Genomic DNA, 21,078 nt, shown 5'->3' with positions numbered 1-21,078 from the left:
TATAGAATCTGGGCTTTAAGTCCCTGTTCAGAAATATAAGACTCTGGTTTAGCCAGCTTACATGCTTCTAAATTACAGTGCCTCCTCAAAAATGTTATTCACCAAATGAGAACTGCCAATATCGGTTTAAGTAAAATTACTGTCCCAGTGAAATTGTATCCAAACGCAATCTGGTGGGGCTGTCCTTCAGCAAGGGGCACTTATGGACAAAAGACAAAGATAGACTGGCTTCCTATCCTTCTGTCCTTCCACAGTACCCATACGGGCTCCATTAAAACATTTTTGAAATTATACTGCAGTTCAGTTCAATAGTTCATTCCATTCTCCAAAAAATGGAGTATGTGACAAGTATTGTGCCAGACCCTGAGAACATAAAATTACAATACCCATTCCCTGTCCTGGAGGTGCAAAAGCCAAAGAGGGGGACCAAGTGGCACTTACAAGGCATTTCAACATAGCATAGAAGATACTAGAGGCATATACTACGTACATTAGAAGCAGGAAAGACAGATCCATTTCCATACTGCCATTACGTTTTCCTGATTTTTTTTCCCCCAATCTGTGAATTCCTTGTCTCTAACAATGCTGGACACATGGTGGAGTTTTAATGCTTGCCAAGTGAACTAACATGAATGCCATTTAAAAACTCAATTCCTTTGTATTTAAAAAGTCATGTGAATGCTGAGCGTGGGATTACTCGCACATGCACTTGTAAAGATTTTTAAACAGAAAAGCCATGGTTACAGTAAAGGACTGCAAATCTTATCAGAGGAACAAATAGTCCAACACCTGAAAACAATTATAATAGGGAATATAAATACTGAAGTGTGGCAGGTAATATATGCTATAGAAATTGGAACCTCAACCGAGCAGGTTTTAGAGAGAGAGTGAAGAATTCCTGGCAAAGGTGATTCCATTCATAATAAGGCAATGGAGAAAATGCATGTGGTTGTGACAGGCCCCGGGGAGGACTGGCTTGACTGGAGATTAGGTGGAAGGTCTGGTTACCAGGTTTAGATTGCTGTGGGTGGCCATTACACTTCCTATTTTAGTTTCCAAAATGATAAAGTTATAATTTGTACTTTCCATGCTTCTAAGTATTTAAATGACAATTAAAATTACTGAAAGTGACATTAGGTTCAAGAGTAGGACTTGGTCTGACTGGTAGCAAGAGGTGCCCATAGATTCTTGAGTGCAAGAACAACATGACTGAGATGGTACCTGGTTTCTTCCCTCATATTTATAGATAAAAGCCCAGAGGGGCAGGCCTCATAATGGACAGCTAGAGGCACAGATGAAAAAGCAAGATTCCTGCTCTTCAGGATTTTCAGTCCACTAAAAGGAAAGGTACACAGGCAGGCCCTGAGATAATAATGTGACCACTGTGGAATATACACAGAGTGAGCCGGGGAGTGCATGTTTTTAGGAATCAAGCTTCCTGAAAGAAGAAAGAGAGAGGAAGTTAGGAAAACCATTGGAGAAGGTCCACACCCTAGGAGGAAACAGCATGGGAAAAGGAATTACAACGAATCAATAGATGGATTGATTCTGGGTAGTGGAGAAAATGAAGAACAGAATCCAAAGATCAGAGTCACCACCTCTTCCTCTGGGGCCACAGTTCTCTCACTGAGTTAGTTTTGTTTATCTTCCCAGCAAAATCTAGATGACAAGGACCATTTCTTAACTGAATATCGCAGCATGGCCAATAATATAAAGGACAAAATTAAAACCTTAAATTAAAAGCAGAGAAGAATCAACCTTTATGAAACCCATGTGAAAATGTAATTCTACATATTACAAGGAATTACTGGAGAAAGGGAAGCAATCGGTGAGGTAGAGAGGACCACAGACACACACTGAGGAATTCATTTCTATTGTTTCTTGGCCAGCAGGGCTGGGGCCTCAGGTTGCCTTAGCACACCATGAAAATCCCGCCGCTTATTGTTCTTCAGTTGCCCTTCAGTGTCCAACCACCAGCATCTTCATTCAGAATGTGGCAAACAGTGACACCCCCTAGGGGGCATTCGGTATTCAGGCTGCACTTATAAGGATCAAAGAGCATCCAGACAGCCCCTGGAAAACTTTGAGGGTTTCTTTCTGTGTATGCTAAAATTTTAACAAAAACTAAAGGGACAGGGTGCTCCAAAAGTCAATCAAAATTAGATGTTGAGCAATTTTTCACATAGAAAGCAATACACTGTGCAACTTAATAGGTGGCTTCTTGAAATTGTTTAAGGATTTTTAGACTTCTGTAACAACTTAAAATGCTGTTTAACGTTCCTTTGCAAAACTTGCAATGGTTTGTAAATATCCCTAAATAAAGTTTTTAAGCTTTATGTTACCAAAATCATACATTTCTAATGCATGCTATTGCAGTAATCCCCTTAGCGTAGGGAACTGTAACTATGACTTAAAATCTAAAATTACATTTTTTGTATTATGGTCTAGTTACATGCAGCTCATTGGGAGCTTCATTATGTTTCAAACTAAAGAAAATAAAGGACAGATTCAGAGCTTTCAGGACTCAATGTTTCATCCTTACAATGGAACTATTTGATGCAGAAAACCAACATTATTAAGTTAATCAAAGATTCAGGGTAGTAGTCTGTGTAAAGACTATTGGAATGGGGTTAAGTCAAGATTGCCTTTATTAGGAGAGTAAACAAAGGATGAAATTCAACTATGTCAAGTGCAGAATAGGAGACTTCGAACAAGAACCAAAGGCAAGAAATAAAAACTATGTTGAGAATATAGCAGCCTCTCAAATAGTACAGTGGTTAGCAGATCTGAGGTTAGAATCTTGGCTCACTTACTGTTATGTGATTGTGGGCAAGGCAGTAAGGCTCTCTGCCTCAATATCCTCATCTATAAAAAAGTGGTAACATGAATCCCTATCTCAGGATTCAGAGGATTCATACAATGATTTCAGCATAGTATCTACTTTGTAATCAGTGACCAAAGAATGTGAGTAATTACAAGTATAAATAAACATTTACTGACTAGGACAGTCCAAGATGGCAGATGAAAGGAAACTCAAACAAGATACCAAAATACTCCTTGTGGAGTGGATATCTATGTGTGTCTGCACATATGATGAATTTCATAAATAAATTTAAAGTATTTCTATATGTGCATTACTCAAGTGAAAGGGGTTATCCAAAGACCACTACCTGCAGTAAACATAGTGGTTCTACCCTTGCTTAGGCTGTGCACCTAAACCACCAATACAATCATTTGTCAAGTACCTACATGAAAAATCATCTACTTCAAATATTAAGAACCAAGATTTAGGAAAACCAAAACCTAAATGTAATTTTGCCCTTAGTGGGGGAAAATTATATCCTCTGTGCCCTACTACCTTCACCATAAAATAGGAGGGGAGAATACATGTCCTATCTGTATCAGATGATTGTTTGGAGTATCGAATTTAAAATGAAACAAGAACAGAGGTGAAAGGTACCACATAAAAACTGTTTCATTCCCTAGAGCTAAGTAAGTCTATACTTCAACAGATACTGCTTGAAAGCTGCAGGGCCCCTTTCTAAGCACAATGAAGATGCTCAATTTTTAAAATGCACTAAAAATGGTCTATTACAACCACTGGGGCAGTGACTACAGGACTATAAAATCCTGGGCTTGGCAGTAATTCTAATTCTCAAATTGCAATTAAGTGGGATGAATGGACTCTATCCAGAAATTTATATTTTTCAGATAGCTATAGAGCTCTGTTATATTGCCAAAAGTGCCCTTTATTTCAACTTGAGGACATACATGCTGTCAAAGTAATTTTTTTCTCCTGACTCATTTTACAGTCTTACAACAGTTCACTTAAAAAAATTTTTTAAACTGAAATTTGTGAAATACATTGCTGATAGATTCACTGTAAATATTCGAAGATTTAAAATTTTTATCTTGCTCACTCACACAAAAAAATCTGAAGAAACATTAAGGCTTGTGTAAAAACATGTGGTCAAATAATGAGGAACTATGAAAATGTTGGCTTCACTTCTCATACATTCAAGTGATGCATATTTTGAAATCATTCTCAAAAAATGAAATTAAAACTTAAACACATTTGCTGGGAATACAAAGCTAGGTATTTAAAGGAATTATTTTCCATTTAAAAGGGGGTGACAGAGGAAAACTACCCCAAAATAAAATAGGAAAGGAATGTAATAACAATGCAAGAGTTCTAAAAATTATAAACCAAATTAATATCTCTGATTAGATTTTGAATCCTGCCATTAGCAGATCTCTCATCTTGGTTACCTCATGTGCTTTTCCTTTTCTTTTTATTTGGGTAATTTTTACCCTTTCATATTAAAGTGGAGCCAGAGCAGTTTATTTAACTTCAGACCTGAGTCTTAGTTGAATTTTTCCAACTGCTGGAAAATGCAGATCTCTCCTCCCAACTAAATGCAAAACCATATGTAAGCTAATATGACTTGCCCTCCACTCAACCCCCATCCAAGAAAAACAAGAAGAATCTCTTAATCCCTTTACACCCCAAATGGGCTAGAGCAGGAATCAGCAAACTTTTCCTATGAAGGGCCAGACATAAATATTTTAGGCTTTGTGGGCCATACAGTCTCTGAACTACTCAATTCTATTATAGAATGAAGGCAGCCATAGACAATATGTAGATGACTAAGCATGGCTGTTTTCCAATAAAACTTTATTTATGAACACTGAAATCTGAAGTTAATATTATTTGTGTGTATAAGAAAATATTGCTCTCCTTTTGATTTTTTTCCCAGCCACTTAGAAAACTAAAAGCTATTCTTAGTTCAAGGGCCCCACTAGAAAGTGGCTGGCCAGATTTTGCCCATGGGTCATAGTTTACTGACCCCTAGGCTATAGGATAATTAAAATCCATAGGGCACAATGAAGGAAAAAAGAAAAATGAAAAGGGTCTCATTTTTAAAACACTAAATGGTAGCATTTTAAGCTTAGGGAGGCATAGTGATATCTTATATATACCATCTGACATTGTGCATAATATGAGCATCAAATAAATATGAGGATGCTGGAATTTAGTTATCTCAACATGGAAATGCTTTTACTTCAATGTTTCTCACACTGTATTGATAAATCAAGAAAGATGACTCCTATCATTTGTCAATAGGTCAAAATTCCATCCTATTTAAATAAGCTTTTAGTTGCTTGGGATTGATTTGTCGATGAATGAGGGTTGGTTGGAGAGAAAAGAAGAGAATAATTTTACAAAATTGTGTTTTGTCTAAAATCTGCATAATGTTTTGCCTAGTCCTTTGGTTTGATATCTTTACCAAACTCTTTGGTAAGGTAGCTTTGTCATGTCTGCCTACCTAATTTGATGATAAAAGTACATTTCAGCCATGCCATGTAGTGGCGGCCAGCCTCAGGCTTGTCAGTGGACTTTTGAGACCTTCTGTTACCTGCTCTTCACTGTTCACGGGGATAATAGCACCTCTCTCATAGGATTGCCAGGAGCAAATGAAAAGATGGACGCGAACCCGCTTCAAAAAATAAAATGCTAAAGAGATGCCTTACTTGAATAAAGGAAAGCAGAGTGCAAGGTAGCATCTGCCTTTAAAGTAGAATGATACTGTCAAACTTGGCTCTAAACTGAAATTAGAAGTTCGCTCGAGAGAACTACCAAACTCACAAGAAAATTAAATGTAAGCTTGAGAAATAAGATTTCCTCTATTAAACATTAGCAGGACAGGCTTTTTACTTTCCAACCATTAGTATCATAATTTTAAAAAAATCTTTTGTAAAGAGTATTGAAAATTACATAGCCATGTTATGTTTGCCACAGATAAGAAAATATTCTAGCTCTTAGGATACCTATTTGATAGAATTTGGCTTCCAGATCAAATAGGGAGGAAGAGTGCTGTTTGAGTTTTCTCTAGAGAGTTATATAATATAATTATAGTGGGCTCTTTCTCCAACAAACAGCTACAGCATTGCTGCCGTGGACCAGGGTATTAAACCCTGCAGTATGCAGGTGAATAACCATTATGAAGCTGTTCACAGTGTCTCTGATCTGACATAGTATCTATTTATTCTTAAATCCTTGATGTCTTAGCCACAACCAGCAGTGCTACAGATCACAGAGACCAAACTAAGATACTCTGTTGCAGCTGCATGAGGTCCAATGTGATCTTTCAAAAGCCCTTTACTTCCAGAATCAGCTCAAATTCTTGATTTCCAAATACAAGTTCCTTCTTGCTAGGCATATCCATCTACTTCCCTGGCCTCATCACCATGTATAACTTTTACCCTAACCATGCTGGAGTTTCCTGTGACCTCCTAGCACCCAGATACTTGTCACAGTTCTCTTCCCATTAGTTGTTACTATGTTCATCATAATCCCTCCACATCGCATTAACCGGAGACCCGGTGAGGGAAACGGAGCATGTCTAATCCTATTCTGTGTTCACAGGGTCTGGGTGCTTGACATGACAGATGATGAGAGACATAGCTGTTGAAAGACTCATAAATATTAAATTTTATCCATTTAGAATAAATGCTGAAACAGTGAACACCTTGTAATTTTAATGAAATAGCATGATTTGATTTTGGTACAAACAGAAATACTTTAGATAATATGCTCCATTTTCAAATTACGCACCTATTTATTATATTCCTCATCGAGGCTCTTATGTATCATTTTTTTGTCTTTCTTTAATAAACAAAAAGGATGCATATTCCTTAACTATAAACCAAATAAAGATGAGGTTTGGAGGGAGAGATTGAGCACTGCAGAAACCAGACTTAAAATACATAAACAGTTACAAAGAGATCAATATTAAAAAGGTAACTACCAAGAGCAGATATTATTCTCTTATTGAGCGTTTCTGTATAGACTCATGAGAGCTATTATTACCAGGCGTTATTACTCCAGACTGTTTTATGTAATTTGTGTAAGCTTGCAAATCTAGTTACTGTTGGAGCTCAAATCAGAGCCCACAGTCCCTTCCAATCCAGTGTTTTTTTTTTTGAAGATATGATTTACTACAAGTTGATTTCTCTTTAGAAGATAAATTCTAATGTCTTGAGATCCTAGTTGGAGTTTAAAACAAACTGACCAGTCAAGAAAAAAGTCAAGGAAACAGATTTTTTTCTAGTACTCAGGTTTGTAATTGTGTATAATGGTTTGATTTTTTTTATCACTTTTTAAGGGACAGTATAATGAAAAGAATATTCCACTGAAGTCATTATCTCAGATACTAAGGTTACCCTGCCACTGACTAATTGTGTAGCTTTGGGAAAGTACTTAATTTATAAACTCCAATATGCACATTTGTTAGTGGGAGAATGAGAGGATAGGAGAGAATCAATTAGGTCTCTTCCAGATCTATGTGTATAATTTTGTATTAGCTTAAGGGAACTTTTATACTTTGCACACCTGCTTTACAAGGTTGTGGAAATGCATGCACATACATGCATGCACACACACACACACACACACACTATTTGATCAATGAAAGTATTTGTTATTTGAACAAAACACCCTCTTCTTTAAGAGCTATTTGAAATATGCTTTTATTACTTGTTTTATTTGGTACAACACAATAAGCTACTGCTTATCTTTACCTGAACTCCATCTACAAAATTAAGAGATAGGAAATAGGTTATATCATAACCTATGAAATAATAGAAAGGAATCAACCAGTTATCCTCATTATCATCTGTGCTCGCTCACTAAAACAATAATAAGGAATTGAAAAGGAGTCACATGATAAATAGTGGCCTACCTGGTGGCTCCATTGTACTACTACCTTTCTAAATAATTATATTTTAGCATCTTATCAAGAAATGAATTTCTTTACCTTTATATGATTTTAAGTACTAAAAGTAGTTAATAAGACTGTCTTCATTACATTTAAAAATAGTTTCAATATTAGGCTATCTGTTCCACAAATTTATAAAGCAATCCCTCTAGAGCAAACTGAAAAGAATTCCAGGAAACATACAAAGTAACAAAGAACATGGGTTGTCATGAGCCACACACTCCAGTATCAACTCTGCTACATACTTTGAATGAGCTATTTAACTTCTCCAGGCCTCAGTTTACTTCCTTCTCACAGTCGTATATCTACTGCATAAGCTGTTAAAAGGATTTAGTCAAAAATAAAGTGTTAAATAAGTATTCATGACTAGGAATAGCATATGGTATTTTTCACAGAAGGGCAGCTAGTATTACTAAGCCCTCCCTCCTACTTGGAGACCCCAAGCACCTAGGATACTTCAAACATTGAATTCATATGTATCAAGCACCTATTAGATGCTCTTTACTAGCGGACCTCAGTCAGCTGAACTGTGGCCATGATTGGACCAAGCTTGGATATAATCCCCTAAAACTAAAATCAACTGACAATTTTTTGTTTTATCTCTATTGCAGATGAATTGAAATATCCAGCTGTCTTGCAGAGATGGGATTTCTTGAGAAGAAAGCATCTCAGCAGAATGAAGAGTCTCAGGAGATAACAAGATCTCAATTATCTTCTGATAGGGGAACATCAGGGCCATTCTCACAGTCCCTATAAGGAACTATTCCTTAACCTTATCAAGTTATGGCCTGTTATCAACTTGCTGGTAATAACAGTAAGTTCTTTCATAATGGTGTAAAGCCACTTAGGCCCATCAGCTCTCCCCAATGGGCAGTGACGTGTTAATCAAGTGAATGCCTTCTGTAAAATGACCCATAAGGCAATATCCCTCTTTGGGGAAGAAATCAGCTCAAGAGAATTCCCCTTCCAATGAGTGACAATTAAAAGTGAGGGCCTACCTGCTCCCCAGTATAGGATTATAAAAAAACTTATCCAATAATGTACTTTTTTGTTATTTTGCCTTCTCCAAGAGAAGTACCATGGTCTGATTTTAAAAACTGGGCATTAGAGTCAGAGACAACCCTGGATCCCATTCGTAGCTCTGCTTCACACTGTGTGTCCTTGGGTAAGTTTCTGAATCTCTCTGAACTTGTCTTTTCAATGGTAAAATGTAAATGTTTACCTATCAGAGGATTGTTGAGAGAATATTGGAAAAGCCAGTTCCATCAGGGATTTGAATTGTTAGCTATTCAGGTCTGGAATAGCTGAAGGAATTTCTGGAGGCATTTGTAGAATCACAATATATTAAAGCAATGACCCCATAGCCACCCCTAATTTTCACAGATGAGGATGCTGGAACTCAGAGAATATGAGGTTCACCCATCATCAAAGAGTATATTAGGGCACCTGACTGATGTCCATCTTAGGGGCCAGCTGTGGACAGAACCATCGGAAGGGTTTTCTCTACCTGAGTACTCACCATGATCCCTCTCCTGCCCAACAAACACCCTCCTTCTCTTCCTTTCAAAATATGGCCCAAAATAGTGATTCACAATGCTTCTATTCATGTGGAAGCTATACTTCAATCCAAATTTTTTGTCAGAACCTATATCAACAACATCTAAAGAGAATACATTCAATTCTATGATACCAAGACACAATTATAAATTAGAATACTGTGTGCCAGAATGCATAAAATAATGAGAATTTAGAGAAAAAGGAGGAGCAGGTTATGAGGAAGTAGGGGAGGCATGGAAGGCAGTCAGAGGAGGGGAGATTCAGAAGCACATGGAAACTGAATTGATTATTTGTCTCTCTTCCACTAGATCAGTGTTTCTCAACCTCAACACACTTGGAGCCAGATAACTGTTCATTGCAGGAGGTTGTCCTGTCCATTTTAGCATGTTTGGCAGCATGCATGGCCTCTGTCTACTAGATAGCATAGCTCCCTCTAGCAGTAATAACCAAAAATGTCCAAACATTATGTACATCCCTTAAGGTGAAAAATTGCCCTAGTGGAGAACCACTGCACTATCAAATATACTATACTCAAAGTAACTCAAGACAGAAACTAATTATTACTCACTGTCTCTCTAGGTATCCAATACAAAAGCTAGCATATCATAGGTGGTCAATAAATGCACATCAGTAAGAATCCCAATCTTGCCTTCTTGTACCATACATTAGATTTATCTATGTATTTATCTCTCTCTAGTTATATATATATATATATATATATACACACACACACACACACATACATACACATACATACACTAATGAATATATGTATATATATTCATTAGTGTATGTATGTACATTTTTTATGGTATGGCTAAAATGACTATTGGTTTTTATAAGCCTGTTTGAATTTTATAAGTTCTACACAGTATGTACCAAAAGCCAACCTCAGCCAACATTTCAGAGTAAGTCTTTCTTCAGAAGAAAGATTTTGCTTTGCAACTGGAATCTTAGTCTAGTAATTAGGAAACATGAGTAGGTTTCACTTGCAGGATTTTTTTAAGCTATTGTTGAAGTATAATTTTCTTTAGAGCAATGATCTCAATAAAAAGTGAGTATGAGTTCAAATTCTAAGACTGCGACAACTTTTCCAATTCAAATCTATCTCATCTTCTGAATAGTATATAAACAACAATAGAATATATGCAATTCTATTTCTATTATAAAAAGAAAATATTTAGTATGAAAGAACCATGGTCATTCAGAGTCATTAAGAAATAATTTTCCACTTTCACTTTGCTTCACAGGAGTCTTGTTATCAAGTATTTCCCACTAGTACCAGATGAATAATGATTTCCTTTAGGTCAGTAAACTACAACATTGATTGTATTCACTTACAGAAAGTATAACCATAGCAAACCTATTTTCACATGTAGATTCTCTTTCCAGGGCTGATTTACAGTCACTGCTCTATTTCTGAGAAAATGGATCAACGTAGCTAAAATGTGCTTGTTATTCACCCCTGCCTGTGAGTATCTCTCTAAGGAATACCCTTTTGATACACTATTAGGCATTGCTGAGGTAACTATCCTTACCAGTTTGCCTGGCATTGTTCTGGTTTACACCAGCAACCCTGTATAGTTATTATTGGCAGCCCCTTCACTCCCCAGTGTCCCAGGTTGAGTAACACATTATGTGGTCAGCCTATCATCCATACATAGTATGTATAATGCTAGCCTTAGAACATGGAATAAGTGCCTGGAGCCATCTACTCTTGCCTCATCTTCTTTATGTATTGAAAGTCGGGAATGAAAAATATTCATGACTCAAATCTCCCCCATAGATGGTCTACAGCAATCTGCACAGGAATCCATTCCAATGTGGACCCATCATTCTATGGAAGTTCAAAAAGAATGAGAGACAAATTACTAGGCAGTCCAAATCATACAACTTAAGAACAAGGTATATATCTGCAAAAATAAGCAGTCTGTTTGATACTTCTTGGGACTTTTGTTCCTCTAGGTATTAATCTAAACAATTCCATGAAATGGAATTAGATCCAAATTTCCTCTAAGCCGATATATTTCTATCTCTGCTAATGGCAAAGCTATTTACCCAGTCACCTTAGCTAGAAACCTAAGATCAGATTCAATTTTCTCTGTTCACTCTCTGCAATTAGTTCTGATGTCCCATTGAATCTGTTTTAAATTTCTCTGGAATTCATTACCCATAAACCTTTTATCAGGACTTCTAATCTGCAATTATTAGAATAGATTTCCTCTACTTTCTACCCTTCTCCTACTCATCTCCCTCATTTCTGGTAGTATTATTTTAAATAAAGCAATCTCTTTAGTCTACTCCTTGTTCAAAACCTTCAGAAAATTTCCAGATTTCTTAGCATGGCAATCAAGACCTTCATCAATTACACCCAAGCCTCACCTTCCATCCTCAGTCCCAGCCATACCTCCCACCAAGCCCACATTGCTCATCGTTCTCATCCAGGAATAATACTGCTTCCCCTCGCAAGCATTTGGAAATGTTTGGGGGACATATTTGCCTGTCACAGTGATTTGAGGGTACAGAGAACACTTAATGCACAGGAACTAAGGAAATGAAATATCCAGCTAGAATCTATTTAAACTCCCTCTACTAGTTAAGCCTCCTTCCAAAATAATATTGTCCTTGGATAATACACTTCAAACCCTCTTCTCGCCTAAAAACCTTGGCTGACTTAATAGCCATGTACACATAATTTGTTAATAGGAGAAAAGTCACTCCCATAATGCACTGGTTGCCTTAGCATTCTGAGTTATGATTAAACTTTTTAACCACTGTTATTTCACTACACGTGCCCCCTTTCCTTATCCACTCTGTCCCCTAAAATTTGAACTCCTTAAATAAAGACATATTCCTTTGGTATCTCTTTTATTTTTTTTTAACTCCAATTCCTCCCGTTTACCTAGAAGTTGAGAATCATTCTATAAGTGATTTTTGTATTGAAAGATAAAAATTTATATCTACAGGATGCCATTTCTTAATAACCTTTTTTGTTGTTAAACTTAGAATTCAAAATACCCTGAAGTAAACTAAATATTGTAGTTACATCTTCTATTAGTAATGGTGCTTTACAGAACCATAAAATTCAGATATTAAATTACAGATTAGACTAAATCAGGTATTACAAACTCAGGTAATAAAGGAAAGAGAACCTACGGACATTGTGGTAAAACTGGGGAGAATGTTCCCAGTATAAACCTATTTAAACTGCTCTCTTTTTTGTAAGTTCTAAGTATACCTTATAAAGACCTGCCAAAAACTTTGAGAAAAATTTGTGAAAAAAATTCTTAGGTAACCTAAAAAAAGTGTGTGTATGTGTGTGTGTACATGTGCACACACAATATACTTCTCCACAAAAGATAAAGTGTTTTTATCCCATTCTACTCAATTCTTTTGTTTAAGCTTAGACTATTTCTGTTGCATATTAAAAATACTTTTTTTCAGCCAAAATTTTCAACTTAGCCCCCCTAAGTTGCATAAACAGTAAACTAGGGTAGAAAAGTCAACTGCTCACTTGCACATCTGTTCATATCCGGGGCTCTGTGTCCATAGTACCCTGATGGGCAGGAGTGCAGGCACTCTCCATACTGGCGCATGCCTTCTCTTCGAAGAAAGAAGAACAGCTTTTGTTGACATCGGCTGCACCCGTTGTCCTTTGAACAAGACAAGCAACCCTTGCAAATGGGATTTGATACATAACTAGCTGTAAAGGAAAAAAAAAACATGTTCAATTATGAGTAAGATCAGACCTCTAGCCAATACAGCACACTGAGAAACAAGTGTCTCCTGTCCTCCCACACTAATCACATAGAAATACAAAACTAAACCCCCACCCCCACCCGAAATGGCTAATACACAACCAATCCTAAACTCAGCGGCAGAGTTGAGGCTGAAAGCTGAAACTGAAGGTCCATGGAGATGTCAGACCAGGTGGAGGCAGCCCTCATGGCAGGGCCTGAAATCCACGCCAATAAATAATGCATGTGAAGAGGTGACACTCGGTCTCTCTCTGTAGACTAGAGTTGTGAGACCTGTTTGCCCGTGAGTGGAGTACTAGAAGCCCCCCCCGCTCATCAGAGAAGATTCCAACCCTAAGTTAAGTACATAGATGAGGTGAGCACAGCAGAGAGAAAATATAGGCCATGAGAAAGAACCCCAAATCTGCAGGACATCCAAGTTTGGGATCCAAGTTCAAATTAGCAATGTAGTATGGTGTCCCTAAGTCAAGAGGCTAACGTAAAAATTTGTCCAGATCCAGGAAAACCCACAAAGCAAAAATATGAAACTACCCTGCAGAAATTTTCTCGATCCTGAAAACTGGAGTTTTCATGGAAAACAACCTTAACATATAAATGAACAAATCACATGTACAAGCAAAATTCCATGAGGAAGTCATTGGTCTCAGAGAGAGAGAGAGAGATTTCACACCTAAAAAATCAGAAGTAACAGAACAACTTGAAAGAGACTTTAAAATTAGTATTTTTAGATTATTTGAAAAGATAAAAAAAGACTAGAAATCACAGAGGAAGAAGCAATATCATATAAAGAATGTGCAAATTAGAAATGAAAATTTTAAGACTGAAAACAACTCTATGGACAAATTGAATGATAGACTAGAAGAGAGGGACTTTACTGGAAAACAGGTTTAAAGAATGGTAGCAGAAGATAAAAAAGAAAGTGTGAAAATGGTAAGAAGAATGTAAGAAAAAAAATGAGAAAGTTCCAATACATCATTATTAGGTGTTATAGAATAAAAGAATAGAATGAATAAAACATAATATTTAAAGAGATGATGGCTAATCAGTTTCCAGATTTAACAAAAGACATGAATTCTTAGATGAAAAATTCAGAGAACTAATTACTGAACTAATCAGTAAAAACAGGTCTGCATCTGAAACAGCATATTTATATTAAGGAATGAAGTCAAACCAGAGAGAAACAAATTACATGCAAAGGACTAAAAATTTGACTTCCAGTAGACTTTTGAACAGAAACAGTTAGTATTAGATAGTATAATATTATCTGCAGCATGCTTAGGAAAAATTATCAGCCTGTATCTCTGTGAGCAATTCAATGATAGTTTAAGAATGAGGGCAAAATAACAATATATTTCCAGCCAAAATAAAGGCAAGGAACTTAATGATCAAAAACACTCACTGAAAGAATAAACTGTGTATATTGGAGAAAATGAAATGGAACCCAGAAGGAAATAGGATGTAATAAGCAATAGCGATTACATCAATTGAGATTAAATACAGGGGCATTTCTATAAAAGTATCAGTTTAATAAAATAATGATTTTCAAGGTTTTAAAGTAATACATATTTTATACTCACAGCAGTAACATGGAAGACTTGGGGAGGGAAAACAAATTCAAAGCATTTGATGTCTTGTATTTTGAGTGAGGAAGACCAACATAAATTAAACTTTGTTAAGTTAAATGTACTTGCTCTAGCAACTACAAAAACAGTAATATATAACTTCTAAACCAGTAACAGAAACGATCAGACATAAATGTATAAAATACAGGTAGGAGGTAAGAACTCAGAATCTGTGAACAGGGGAATGAATGAATTGAGGTATACTATAAGGATGAAAAGGATTAAAGTACTGATATGCAAACATGAATGAAACTCATAAACATTATGTTGAGCAAAGGAAGACAGACCTCCCACCTCCCCCAAAAAAGAGCGTGTTCTGTATAATTCTCTTCATATAGAGGTCAAGGATGAGTAAAATTTATCTATGGTGATAAGAATTAGAACTCTAAGTGCCTAGTAGAGTTTGGGACTGACAAGAAAAAGGTAGAATGGCATTTTTGGTAGTTTTATTACTTTCCTAGCGCTGCCTCTACAAATTACCACAATGTAGTTACTTAAACATCAGGAATTAATTCTCTCAGTTCTAGGAGTCTGAAGTCACGGCGTCGGCAGGACCACGCCTTTTCAGAAGGCCCTGGGAAGAACTCTTCCTTGCCGCCTCTGGTGGCTCCAGGCATTCATTCCTTGGCTTGTGACCACCCAACTTCCCTCTCTGACTCCATCCTCACATGGCCTTCTTTGGGTATCTCTGTGTGTCCTCCTCTCCTGTCTCTTATAGAGACACTTTCATTGGATTTGGGGCCCATCTTCATCCAGTATGGTCTCATATCCATCCTTACCTTAATTATATTTGCAAAACCCCTCTTTTTAAATAAGGTTACATTCTGAGGTTCCAGGTGGACATGAGTGGGTGGGGGTGGAGAAGAAAGACTATTTAACCACTACAGGAGGGATGGACTGTATTAATTTGATTGGATATTGGTTGCACAATGTACATATTTGCAAAACTCAAACTGTAGATTTCAGACCTGTAATGTATCTTTATAAGTAGATTATACCTCAATTTTTTTATAGCAATAAGAAGGCCATACACTAACTTTGGGAAAATGCTGTTACTTAAAATTACATCTCTTGAAGATTCTAGAAATTATATTGGATGCTTACCCATAAGACATTCTCTACTTTTATGGGTTTTTTTTTTAAACAACTGAAAAATCTTAGTGTAGGGACCAGGGTGGGACAGGGGTGACAGTACTAAATAAATGTTAAAATATCATCTGAAAATTTATATATGAAGCTTATGAAGTTTTTTTCACTTATGAAGCTAGTGATAAGAAAGTCAATTTAAAAGAAAAGAAACAAAATACTGTTTTTAGTCTTTGTATAAAATTTAGAAAAGATACAATCTGAAATCCTAGGAAAATTTCTAAAAAATAAAAAATCCATGTCATTCTTAGTTATCACTTTTCCAAGTGAGGTCATAAATATAACAAGATATATAAGGTCACGCTGACTTCATTTTACTGGGATAACCCACAAAAGAAATAAGAGAAGCAATAGAAAACTCATCAATTATTGAAACTTTCAGCTTTGAGACAACATCTTGTTTGCCCTACATGTAATCTTTATTGCATATGAAACTAATGTCAAGCAATACGTATTCAGGCTAGCAGCTATATAACAAAGTATACTGTATACCACACCCTTCCTTTACTAATGATGGTTCAACATGCAGTGTATCTACCGTCACTTGTAGCTAATCTATATAGGTTTTAGCTCCTTGCTTCTCTTGGGTGCCCATGACCCTGATTTATGTTAGAGCCTTTCTTTGAGAGACATCCCAAAGCAATGACTTACCCTACCATTCAAAGGGGCCCAAGACCCAGCAAGACCCTCAGGACCAGAAATCAGGGCTAAGACAGCTCTTCAAATTGGCCATCAGGATCTTCTTCCCACCCATTCCAGGACTTTATTCTATCCACCATTCAACTGCTTTTATCTGCATATTAAATCTATTTAATAGACATTCTCTTGCTTGCCAACCTATCTATGCTTCCTAAATAATTTCTTATTCACTACCTCACTGCCTTAAATCTGCAATTGTGGCAGGAAAAGAGAATCCATTCAGATGAAAAATCACCTCTCAGATATAATTCCTAACAAAATTCTGGCTAACAACTTCCCATATGTGTATGCCTATATGTAATATATATATATATATATTTGTATTTCTCGTAACTGTGATCATACAATGCATGCGATATCATATCTTCCTCAATTTTAGTCAAGTTGTGAGCATCTTTTCATAGCCACGAACCAGACCAATATCACTCTCATATTTCCTGGACATGTCAGTTTTATCTGCTGCCTCTCTTACAACCCAGCCCCTGATCCAATTGTCCCCAACATACTTTTCTGCAGACCCCAACCAGTTTTCTAATCCTCACTTCAAAGCCTCATTTTCAGTTTCTGGTTCTTACAACTACTGTGGCCTGGGTCACTGCAGAAAGTTGTCTTCCTCTTCTAGCTTCCCTGGCGATACCTCCTCCTACAGACTTTATTCCAACTTTGCTCTTACGATGTGCAGTACCTTCTTATAACTCAGGTCCTTATTACTTCTCACTTAGACAGTCAATGGTACTCCAACCCTATGTGCACTCTCTCTACTTCATGCTACATTCTGGTGTTGGGTCAGTTTCCCTGCTTTTATGCTCCTAAGAGGATTCCAGTTACACCTTCCTCTAATGAGATAATTATGATTCACAAAGCATTTTCACACAACTGACTGAAAATAAGCCAATACTATTTTTAATTTCCCCAGCTGCCTTCTGAAGAGGTTTTATTCTGATGTTACTAGTGTCCTGAGCAGGATGTAAGGAATGACTGTGTAAGTTTCAAAAACTGGGAAACAGCTCAACTTCTCTGTGTAAGAAAGGGGTAAAAATTTGGAGTGGAATGGGTAGGGTTCAAAAGCTGGACGAGAAGACCAGGACTCGGAAATTCAGCGGCTGTTTGATGGATGAAGTGGTTTGGGGAGAGAAGGTAGTGACTAGGGGACCCCAATTCATGTAAATTTACAGGGTTGCCTAAAAACATAAACCACCTTGAGCACAAAGACTCTATGGGATGATATTTGGAGAAGCAATTTATCATGACTCTATTGTGAACTGGGTGACTGACACAAGGGCTGGGGCTGCTGGCTGGAGCTGCATCAAAGGCAGCCCACCTTGCAGAGGTTTCTGCAGCAAGTTTCCTGAGAGTAGTTTCCTGGCTGCCTTCTGCTTTTCAGTTTAGCTACAGATTTGAAAAGACAATATCAAGGTCAGCCAAATCGCAACTTAGCTTAAGTAAAAAGAGAATTTGGAAGATTTACATACAGCACAGAATGGTTTCAGGAGAAGTTTCTCTGTCATCACAGACTGAAGCTGAAGCTATACTCACTTTTAGTTCAAAAGTTAAGCCAAGAGTTCTTTATCACCATACATCACACTCCATAGTAAGGAGTAGGGAGGAAAGAGAATTACAGAACTAAGAGAATCAACATAAATCAAAGGCTTTTTGTTTTGTTTTGTCTTTATGTATCAGAAGTCAAACTTTCATCTTGACTCCAAAAATTTCAGAGTCAACAGACTGTGCTCCCTACCTTTTTAAAGATATTCTTTAAATCATTAAAAGCATTGCTTTATTTACTTGAACCTTGACTAACTTAATGAAAATGAATTAGGGAATACTTACCTGAGTCCATATCTTAGTTATCTTTATAGCCCTACAAAGGAGGAATTCTCTTAAAGCAAAAGTGATGTGAGCCACACCCAACCTAAGTGCTCTCTTCTCCCCTTACCCCAATTTTCTTTAGTCATTAATAGTACCCCTCAATACCAAAGGACAAGGTCACATGTAATTTTTGCAGTTTGAAGCTTCATGCCCCAAAGCACAACATTTCAGTTTAATTAGCCACTGTTCAGTGTCAACTATCCCAGTAGCCTCACATTGTAAATATGTACACTTTTACATAAAAATGTAAATCAACAGTATAAGTCAACAAGAATTTCATCATGCATTATATGGTGACTACATCAACCTCTGTATTAAAACCAAGCAAAAAAGCTAAAATAGGCCTTTAAACATAACTAGAAGTAATTTATTTTTTCAGGATCTTAATAAGTCAAATGGCTCTGCCTATTGCTATGAGATTTAATTCAAGTGCACAGGTGAATAAACAGATCTTAATTCCCAGCTTTGATGACCATGTTTATTTATTCTCACTGTAAGCCTCAACTTTTCCAACTCTAAAGCCTGCTGAGATCCAGAGCCTCATCATTCCAACTAAAACACTTCACTAAATCTAAGTCCATCCAAAATTATAAAGATAAAATATATAAATATATCACAGAAAATGTTAAAGATCCTCAGAAAGGAATTAGACAGTGGTATTAACACAAATCCACACATGTCTCTGTGATGGGGGAAGGAATATACAGATATAAGAAACAAGAAAAACTATGATACAGAAAATAGGCACCATCATCTATATTACTAGGAAGTCTATCAAGAAAGAAAAGAATAAAGAGTTTGCTTATACTGTTTAATTCCAATTATTTGATTTGTATTCCTCTTAAATTGCAAAGTACATTTGGTTTTTTAGACATCCTGGTATTTCAAGTGTGATCATTTGTTAAATCAAATCCAGTCATTCACATTTTACCCCACAGAGCATTTTATGTAGGCGTTGAACGTCCATCTGTTCCTAATACACTCCTAACACTTTTAAAGTGCTCCCTGCTTCTGGAGTTAGCCCTTGGCAAGCAAGAAGAAATCTAAATTCCTTCTAGGTGAAGGCATCCATTTCTGACAAAGGGTACAGATTTCTAATTCTGAAAAATAATGGGACTGAACAATGAACTGCTGGCATCTTAGCCTCACTCCATACTTGCTGGTTAAATAACATTGTTAGTTCAACAGATTTTTTTTTTTAATGAACAGTTAGTATTAACTCCATCAATCAAGTTTATTATAAAATTGCTAAGACTTATCTCACCCAATCCCAAATTCAAGATATATATTTAAAAACAAAAAACCAATAACAGGGAATTTGCCTGTGGGATCTTATACAAATCAAGCTGGGCACAGATCCTCCCACGAGAGCTTGGCAACACTGGGATGGAAACCTGTGGTCACGTGTACCATCAGCCTCAAACTTACCTAAGCAATCAAGTTCATGAATTAAGGAGCCACACAAGATTTGACCAAAATGAGAAATGCCCGATTTAGGATACTTTGCTTAGTTTTACATTAAAATGTAAATATTTATAGAAAACAGCATCACAAAACTGATGTGAAGACAACAAATTTTAACATACCATATATTCACCATTATAATCAATATGCCCTAGGCAAAAAATAGATGTTAAAAATTAAATGTTAATAAAGCTTAGAGATAAATTTATAAGTGCTCATTAAAGTTTTAGAAAGGTTAAATTAACATGTACTTAATCTAGAAAAATGTTTGAGAATAATAAACGGCAAACATACCAAAAATTCTAAACTTCAGAACCCATAGATTAAGTCACATTTCTCAGAATCTTTTTATCTTTTGATATGAGTTTTCTAATACATAACAATAATTTAGGGAAAAGTCTTATAAAACTTTACCTTCTCAGAGTGCTAGCTTTGAGAAATCCTTACTAGTTGAGTGCCTATTATTTGATAATACCATTTTATCCACCTAAAATATGTCAATTAGGAATGAAAAACCAGCTATATCCTTATCTCTAGATGTATTCCTTGGGAAAATAATATTTCTAAAAGCTTATAACCCCCAAAATGTGGAAATCATCTCTAGAAATGAATGTTCTTAAGGACATCAGGATTAGAGGTCATTAATCAGATGATTTTGCTTCTCCTAAGTATGTATCTCACTGTACAAAGACTCAAAGCTACCAAGAGATTTTAAAATACGGAAGGAGATAATTAAATAGAGTCATAGACTTATTTTAACACATGAAGTGCTAATATCTTTTTTTTTTTAATGAAAACAATGACCACAATTATAAGTTCCCAATACTCTCCAATGCCTGCAGCATTTGGGCCATAATCACCATAGACTGGCACTTCAGGAGTATATCTACAACCACAATTAACTATGGCCACGGTGTGGTTCACTGGACAGGATATTCATTGCACAGCACAGGGAAGCAGAAAGCCTCTGCGAGGTGTGTGGTGCATGCTTCAAGTCGGACCTCACTAAAATGTCCCAAGGAAGCCCAGAATACTCAATAACTACAGGTCACGGGAGGTGGTGAACCAAGATAAGGCTGCAAAATCAATGTCGATGGAGTCTTGCATGGGTCTGTTTGAGGGCACAACAAACCTATCCAGAACATGATAAACATGTTCTAACTTAACAAATCATGGACAACATTC

The 21,078-nt window shown here is 36.5% G+C and overlaps 1 protein-coding gene across 2 annotated transcripts in view; it reads right to left on the bottom strand.

Annotated features, from left to right (window-relative positions):
• RSPO2 (R-spondin 2) overlaps window positions 1-21,078 on the bottom strand; it is a 141,864-nt gene that overhangs the window by 59,458 nt on the left and 61,328 nt on the right. For both annotated transcript variants that reach the window (XM_036876464.2, XM_036876465.2), the window contains one exon: window positions 12,850-13,038. In XM_036876464.2, coding sequence (XP_036732359.2) covers window positions 12,850-13,038 — 189 coding nt within the window. The remainder of the gene's footprint in view (window positions 1-12,849; window positions 13,039-21,078) is intronic.

This window comes from Manis pentadactyla, chromosome 3 (assembly GCF_030020395.1).
Source record: "Manis pentadactyla isolate mManPen7 chromosome 3, mManPen7.hap1, whole genome shotgun sequence".
Lineage (NCBI taxonomy): Eukaryota > Metazoa > Chordata > Mammalia > Pholidota > Manidae > Manis > Manis pentadactyla.
The sequence above is the reverse complement of the archived record's forward strand: the minus strand, read 5'-3'. Positions and strand labels throughout refer to the sequence as shown.